Source organism: Coccinella septempunctata, chromosome 7 (assembly GCF_907165205.1).
Source record: "Coccinella septempunctata chromosome 7, icCocSept1.1, whole genome shotgun sequence".
NCBI classification, from domain to species: Eukaryota; Metazoa; Arthropoda; class Insecta; order Coleoptera; family Coccinellidae; genus Coccinella; species Coccinella septempunctata.
Window position 1 is genome coordinate 19,834,408 of NC_058195.1, and position 8,181 is coordinate 19,842,588.

At 38.4% G+C, this 8,181-nt stretch overlaps 1 protein-coding gene across 1 annotated transcript; it reads right to left on the minus strand.

Annotated features, from left to right (window-relative positions):
* Nucleotides 1-5,223: 5,223 nt before the first annotated feature.
* Nucleotides 5,224-7,949, minus strand: LOC123316966. Its single transcript, XM_044903289.1, has 3 exons — nt 7,503-7,949; nt 5,322-7,453; nt 5,224-5,230 (listed from the first exon to the last, which is right to left on the minus strand). The coding sequence occupies exons 1-3, from the start codon at nt 7,947-7,949 to the stop codon at nt 5,224-5,226; spliced, it is 2,586 nt and encodes an 861-aa protein (XP_044759224.1).
* Nucleotides 7,950-8,181: the final 232 nt, after the last annotated feature.

An 8,181-nucleotide genomic window follows, 5' to 3' on the forward strand; every position in this document is an offset into this window, starting at 1 on the left:
GTTTCAATAATGATTGCGAAAACCCTCAGAAAGTACATAACATCATGGCAACCAATTAGCGAAAGAATTATCAAAATAAACCTGACATTATATGGCGAAAAAATAACAATAATCGGAGTATACGCGGTCAACGATGACAGTACTGTCAAAGAAAAGGATGATTTTTTCGAAAGTTCACACCAAGAAATCAGTCAAATAGGAAAATCTCGAGAACTAATTTTATTGGGAGATCTAAATGGGAGAACAGGATCAAAAATTAAAGACTGCGTTGTGGGCCGATATGGAGAAAATGTGACAAATGACAACGGTCATAGAATAATAAACCTATGCCAACAGAACGACCTCAGGATAATGAATGGTTTCTACCCTCATCGTATGATACATAAATATACTTGGTCACAAAATACACGACATCTAAAGTCCATAATTGACTACCTAATTTTGGCTCAGGAGACAGACCTGAAGGCATATGATGTCAGGGTTTTTCGAAGCGCCACCTGCGGTAGTGATCACTATCTCTTGAAAGCAAAAATAGGACTCCCCGCAAGAAACAGAAAGCAACACCCCGTAGATAGAGAACAGCACGAAACAATTGAGGAGACACGATATAACCTAGACAGCTTAGAACACGAAAGCACTAGAAGACTTTATGCCAGAAGACTTGATGAGAAACTGGAAGATATTACTTTCCAAAACACTAATGACCATTACAACCACATCAAAAAATGCCTCAAAGACGCTGCAAAAGAAGCCTTGGGGGTGTACGAGGTAAGAAAACATGATAAACCATACTGGTGGGATGAGGATATTGAGAGAGACATCGCAGAGAAAAGAGAGTTAAACCTGAAATACTTGGCATCGAAAAAGCAGGAAGATAAAATGTTATTTAAGGAAGCTCAAGTAAGAGTTACAAGAAAAATAACTCAAAAGAAGAACGAATCCTGGGAAAGAAAATGTTCAACAATAAACTCATATTTAGGAGGAAGGAAAAGCACAGAAAGCTGGAAAGTATTAAGGTCACTACGTCAAAACAAAAAGACAGATTTAATATCCCCTATTTCGTTACAAAATTTGGATTCATATTTCAGCAAACTGTTGCAGGAAGAGAGAGATCAATTCAGAGAAGTCAACCAGCATGAAAATGAAATGTCGTTCTCGGCCTCACCCATCAGAATACAGGTTAAAGAAGTAACGGATGCATGCCAACGCCTAAAAAACAGAAAAGCTCCGGGTCCAGGCAACATACCAGGTGAATTAATAAAGTACGGAACGAAAAAATTATTTGAACATCTAGCCAAGCTTTTCCAAACATGCATTAACACCGGTAAGATCCCAGAAGAGTGGAAAGAATCGTATCTTACTCTTATACATAAAAAGGGCAGTAAAGAAACATGTGAAAACTACAGAGGCATCGCAGTTACAAGCTCGATAAGCAGACTTTATGGAAAAATACTTAAGTCTAGAATAGAACAAGAGTTTGCCGATCAGGAAGCTGAAGAACAAGCTGGATTTCGGGCCGGACGGTCAACGATAGATCATCTATTTAGTCTGACTCAAATACTAGAGAAATTGTCAGCTGTGAATAAGGAAGTCCATCTATTATTTGTAGATTTGAAGAAAGCGTACGACAGTGTTCCGCTTATCAAACTCTGGGAAGCATTGGAAACAACAAACGTAATTATTATGATAATCAAAGCCGTTAAAGAACTATATAACAACTCCTATATCAGAATAAAAATAGGAAATAAGCTCTCCAGCGGCTTCTCCACAAATAAAGGATTAAAGCAGGGATGTTGTCTGTCCCCCACGCTTTTCAAAATCTTCTTGGAGAAAACTCTACTGCGATGGAAACGAAAATGCAGCAATATGGGTATACCGCTCAACAACACCACTATCTACACTTTGAACTTCGCCGATGACCAAGTGGTCATGGCTCAAGATCTCGATGATCTGGAATATATGACCAGGAAACTGATTGAAGAGTATAGGCATTGGGGACTGGAAGTGAATGTTGCTAAAACAGAGTACATGTGCGTGGGAGGCCCCCAACAAAATATGATTCTAGAGGATGGTCAAGTTATTGAAGGCTGTGAGGGGTATAAATACCTGGGAACCAAGATATCCAGTAGCGGAACCCTAGAAGAAGCTATAAAGGAGAGAAACAACCAGGGAAGAAAAGCAATATCTATGCTCAACAGCGTTTTATGGGACAATCAAATATCGAAAACAAATAAACATCGAATATACAACGCCATAGAGAAAAGCATAGTGTCCTATGGGAGCGAAGTGTGGCCGCTGAAGGAAAAAAATATACGAACCCTGGAAGCAACAGAAATAATGGGTGTTCACCGCACAATAACTGATGACATAAGAACCAAACAGCTGAAAATGCTGAAATGGTACGGTCATGTTCAAAGAATGGCAGATGAGAGACTCCCTAAACAGGTTTTGGATTGGAAGCCAACTGGAAGACGTAAAAGAGGAAGGCCCCGTAAATCCTGGAGAGAAGGGATAGACAAGGACATAAGAATGCTTGGGCTTGAGGAGGATCTCAGGAGAGATAGAGACCGTTGGAGACTGGGAATCGGAGGACGTCGGAGAACGTTTTGAAACCGATTTATATATATATATATATATATATATATATATATATATATATATATTAGACTGATTCAAGAAAATCGACTTTCTTTTTTTTCGAGAAACACACCCCTTATTATCTTCAGGGCACTGAAAAATGACGTCTGTGAAAATATTAGTCAAAAATCTTATTATTTAGAGGTCGCTCATCGAGGATTTCTATTTTCCCTACTAATAGCAGGGGAAAAAAATTTATTTCTAGTTAAAAAATTCCAGTTTGCAAACCAATGGACGGATTCCATTGAGCGATATATTTTTATGTAGGGAGTTAGGTGCTCTACAAAAACTGTCTCATATAGTTTTTCCATAAAACGGCTTTTCGAAAAGTTATTAGAGCTTGAAATGAAATTTTTGTCGAAGTAGCTGTTTTTACTCGGATATTGGGGAGAAATTATTGGAATTTACTTTGAAAATCAGAATATAGTTCTGGAAAGATACAATTAATATGATTCTATGTAGATTCAAATAATTTATGACATCCTAAAATAGTCAACCTCAACAATTTTTAGAGAGTCAGAAATTTATACTTTTCAGAATCAAATTATTCAGCATCTATTATTTCTCATTCACTTGGGTCAGAAGGAATGATTGGTTTTGTGTCCTCTTTCAGATTAGTGTTTGTTGTTAAACCCAGTACTTGTCTTCAGTTTCAGTCATAATACAATTTTGTGTATTCATTATTTTTATAAATCCAAAATAGCCGCTGTCACAAAATAGGTAGTGAACTATCAATTTTTCAACAAATGTCTCGATATTTGTGGGATTGGTAGGTTTAATGATATTAGAAATAAGTCGCATATAGAAAGCATTCATTCGATTGTGAAAAATAATATTGGTGTTGGTATATTCAACATCTATAATACATAATATGTTCTAAACAGATAATTTCAATTTTTTTTTTGTTGCAATCCGGAAAACGATGACGATGTTCGTTTATCAATTGTAAAAGAAACTGTAACTGTTTATTCTTCATTCTTCTTTTAGGAGTTATTGCATTCTTCAATTAAACCAATAACTCGCTCCGCTGAATTGTTAACAACAGAAAGATCCTATCATCTATATGTTACTTTCACTACATAATGTCTTCTCCAATGAAATCATATAGCGAGAATTTTGTGAATGCGGCCATTTTGGGTTTGCAAAAATAATGAATACAGAAAATTGTATTATGGATGAAACTGAAATCAAGTACCGAGTTTAAGATCAAACACTAATCTGAAAGAGGGCACAAAACCAATCATTCTTTCTGACCCAAGTGAATGAGAAATAAGAGATGCTAAATAATTTGATTCTGAAGAGTATGAAACACTAACTCCCTAACAATTTTTGAGGTTGACAATTTGGGGATGTCATAAATGATTTAAATCTAAATAAAATCATATCAATTGTATTTTTCGAGAACGATTTCCTGATTTTCAAAGTAAATTCCAATAATTTCTCCCCGATATCCGAGTAAAAAGAGCTACTTCGACAAAAATTTAATTTCAAGCTCTAATAACTTTTCGAAAAGCCGTTTTATGGAAAAATTGTAAGTGGCAGTTTTTGTAGAGCACCTAACTCCCTACAAAAAAATATATCGCTCAATGGAATCCGTCCATTGGTTTGCGAACTGGAATTTTTTAACTAGAAATAAATTTTTTTCCCCTGCTATTAGTAGGGAAAATAGAAATCCTCGATGAGCGACCTCTAAATAATAAGATTTTTGACTAATATTTTCACAGACGTCATTTTTCAGTACCCTGAAGATAATAAGGGGTGTGTTCCTCGAAAAAAAAGAAAGTCGATTTTTTTGAATCAGTCTAATATATATATATATATATATATATATATATATATATATATATATATATGAACCCGTAGTTAAATAGTAACAACGAACTACGGGTTCATATATATATATATATATTTTTTTTTTTTTTTTTTTCCTTCACACCTCAACGTGGTACGTTCTCTAACAATGCCCGGGTAGGATAACCAAGAGCACTGTTTAGTGTCAGTATGGAGAGATTATTCGTCGCACGATTCCGACCGTACCCAATATTGCCGCCTTCTGCATCCACAATATTGTGTTTCCAGGTAAGTTTAGCTCTTTTATATGTTGCACTGTTCTCCTGTGTACTAGACCGTTAACACTTATTACCAATGGCATTATAGACACCTTCCTGAGCTGCCACATCGATTTCATTTCCTGAGCTAATATTTGATATTTTTCATGTTTTTCTGCATAGGTTTTGGACAGATTGTGATCCGAAGGCACAGCGAAATCTACCAGGATTGCGGACTTTTCGGCCTTATTCCAGATGACCATGTCCGGCCGATTGTGTTCAATTTTTCTGTCAGAGATGATCGTGACATCCCAGTACATTTTGGTTTTTTCATCCTCCAGGACCGACTGAGGTGAGTATCTATAATGTGGGGTAAAGCCATTGAGCAAGTCCTTGCTTATGCATACCAGCTGGTGAACCACTTTACCCATATTATCATGCCTTTCCAGGTATTTAGTCGGAGCTATTGTACTGCAGCCTGCCGTCAGATGATATATTGTCTCCTCGGCCACGCCGCACACCCTGCATTTGGTGGTCTCTATGTCCTGATGCAAAATGTGCTTGACGTATACTCGAGTCTTAACAACCTGATCCTGGATCGCCAGAACTGCGCCCTCAGTTTCCGGAAACAGGTACCCAGACGTTAGGTAGGTGTTCGACATCTTTATATCAACGTCCGCCTGTTTAAGGCTAGCATAGAACCTGCCGTGTATGGTTTTATTCTGCCAAGTTGTTCTCATCCTTACTAAGGCATCTTCTACTTCAGGTTCCTCTGAACGTGACAAATTCAGGACTGTGAAATTTTTATCCCCATCAACTATCGTTCTGTAGAAAGGTAAGTTCTTATTTCTGAAATAATTTCTTAGTTTATCTCTTTCTTTCAGAATCATCACTTCTAGGTTTGCCAATCCTCGCCCTCCTTCCTCGCGGGGTACGTACAGCCTTTCAATGGCTGAATTGGGATGCAGCATACCCCGTTTAGTCAGCATTGTGCGGATTTTTTGGTCCAGTCGCTCCAGATCGGTTTTTGACCAGGTGAGTATGCCAGCGGTGTATGCGAGTGGTGGTATCGCCCAGACGTTGATAGCCACAACCTTGTTTTTTGCATTTAGGTGTGTGCTTAGAATCTTGTTTACCCTTCTTACTAGTTCCGCCTCAGCTATCTTCTTGTTTTCCTTTTGTCTTATTTCGTAAGATTGCTGGATTCCCAGATATCTATACGTGCTTTCAACTCCCAAATTTCTTATACAGTCTCCGTCTCTTAGTGTGATGTTTTCATTTTCTGTTAGTTTTCCTCTTCTTACGTGAACAGTCGCGCACTTATCCAAGCCAAACTTCATTCGAATATCCTCACTAAAGGCCCTAACAATCTCCATCTCTCCCTCTAGTTGTTGTTTCCCCCTGGCAAACAATTTCAGGTCGTCCATATAGAAAAGGTGGGTCAATTTCGTTACATCGTCGATGGCATACCCATAAGCGCTTCTATTCAGTATGTTACTCAGCGGATTTAGAGCGAGACAGAACCATAGAGGGCTCAGACTATCCCCCTGAAAAATGCCTCTTTTTATTGAAACAGTTTGGGTTCTGTATGTTTGGGTTGTTCCTTTCACTGACAATATTGTTCTCCATGTCGACATCAGGTGGCGGAGAAGACCGGAGACTTGTTGATCAACTTTATAGATATCCAAAATTTTGATCAACCAGGAATGGGGCATAGAGTCATAAGCTCTCTGGTAATCGATCCAACTCATAGATATGTTCTTTAGTCGTTTTCTGGCTTGCTTAGTGACGACGTTGTCAATTACCAGCAGTTCTTTACTTCCTCTAGCTTTATGCTTGCACCCATTTTGTTCCCAGGCTAAGATGTTATTTCTTTTAATATGGGAGTATAGTTTCTGACTGATGATAGATGTTAGTATTTTGTATGCTGATGGAAGACACGTTATGGGCCTGTAGTTCTTTGGTTGTGTGAGGTCGCCCTTCTTTGGAATCATGTGCGTCAGTCCTTTAGTAAAATATGAGGGGATTTCTTGAGGATTCTTCAAAGTGCTTTGAAGTAGATTTGCAAGTTTTTTGTGGCAACTAGTGAAGGTCTTCCACCAGTAGTTGTGAATGCCATCTATACCTGGTGCTGTCCAGTTCCTCATTCTCTTGAAGACTGCAATTAAATCTGACTCTGAGATATTAATTTCTGGCATTGCTGTGTAGCCCGAAGAGTTTCGGATTTCGGTATCGATCCACCGCGCTCCATTATCGTGTTCTACGCTTTGTGACCAAATGTCTTTCCAGAATGCCGTCATTCTCTCTTCGGTTGGTGTCTCCTTTTGCTGTTTTGTATCCTCTGTCTCTATTTGTCGGAAGAATAGCCGTTGATTGTTAGCGAAAAGGTTGTTTTGTTTATACCTCAATGTTCTCTGATGATATCTTCGGATCCTGTTGCCCAGTGCTGCTATTTTTTGTTTCAGCATTTCAGTATGAACGGTGATTTTCTGTCGGTGCTGAGGATCAGTGAGTTTAATCTTCACTCTTCTGGCATATTTTCTCGTTTTCTTCATTACCTTTCGACTTGGGGTCTCACTGTTGAGGAATGTATGCAATACTCCTATTTCCTTTCGGAAATAGTCGATCTTTCTATTCAGTCTAGTTTCCCAGGGTGCTCTTTGTTCACGGTCCGGTCTATTGGACAGTTGCAGTTTGATTTTGATTTTGTATCTCGGTGACAACTCTGGCAGCGCAATAGATTTTGTGGCATAGGTCTTCCAACGTTCCTGCGGAATCAAGGATGCTTGAGAGTGCTTCGTTAACTTTTCGGACTACTCTTTTGGCTTCAGCATCAATCTTTAGTCTTGTTATCTGTGGCCTCCCCTCCATTGACATTCCTTCATATCTTAAATTAATTTCCTGGTACATGAGTGTTATCTCTCCATTCAGTTCTTCGTCTTCTTGTATCTGTTGCCCTTCGGGATCTGATTGTTCATTCAGGCGCGGTTGAATGTTGCTTCGTCTGTTAATTGATCTTCGGACTGAGTCAGTTCTTCTGTTTCGTCCAGCTTGTACAAAATCTGTTTTCATGAGCTCTAGTTCGTCAGGTGAAATGAGTCGACGTGTTTTTATGTTAGCAATTTGGGCTGCTAGGTGTTGGGACGTGAACGGTTTATCCGGGTAAGATTCATGCCATCGCAATTGAAGTTCTGCGCGATAATTACTCTTATGTGTCTCTCCTTCAGTGACTTGGTAGTAAGCACGCATCAGAGTTAAATTCATCTCTCTGCTCCAGTGCTGCCTTACCCTTTGACGATATATATATATATATATATATATATATATATATTTACATCTGGCATACTTTATTGCGTCCTTTCAAAAAGCAACCTTATTGCGTCTCCCAGAAATACGCTACCTAGGTGGAATCTGATCGAAGTATATTAATCTACGCAAAAAATTACGTAGTTTGGTCGTTTCAGATCTCAAATATCTTTATTAATAAAGAAGTTGA

What these genes read in the sequence shown, in the direction of transcription:
- LOC123316966 (XM_044903289.1), bottom strand. Translation starts at nt 7,949, where the DNA reads ATGAATTTAACTCTGATGCGTGCTTACTACCAAGTCACTGAAGGAGAG. An exon ending in TTGATGCTGAAGCCAAAAGA is followed by an intron (nt 7,454 to 7,502) that starts GTAGTCCGAAAA and finishes TTGATTCCGCAG; the next exon opens with GAACGTTGGAAGACCTATGC.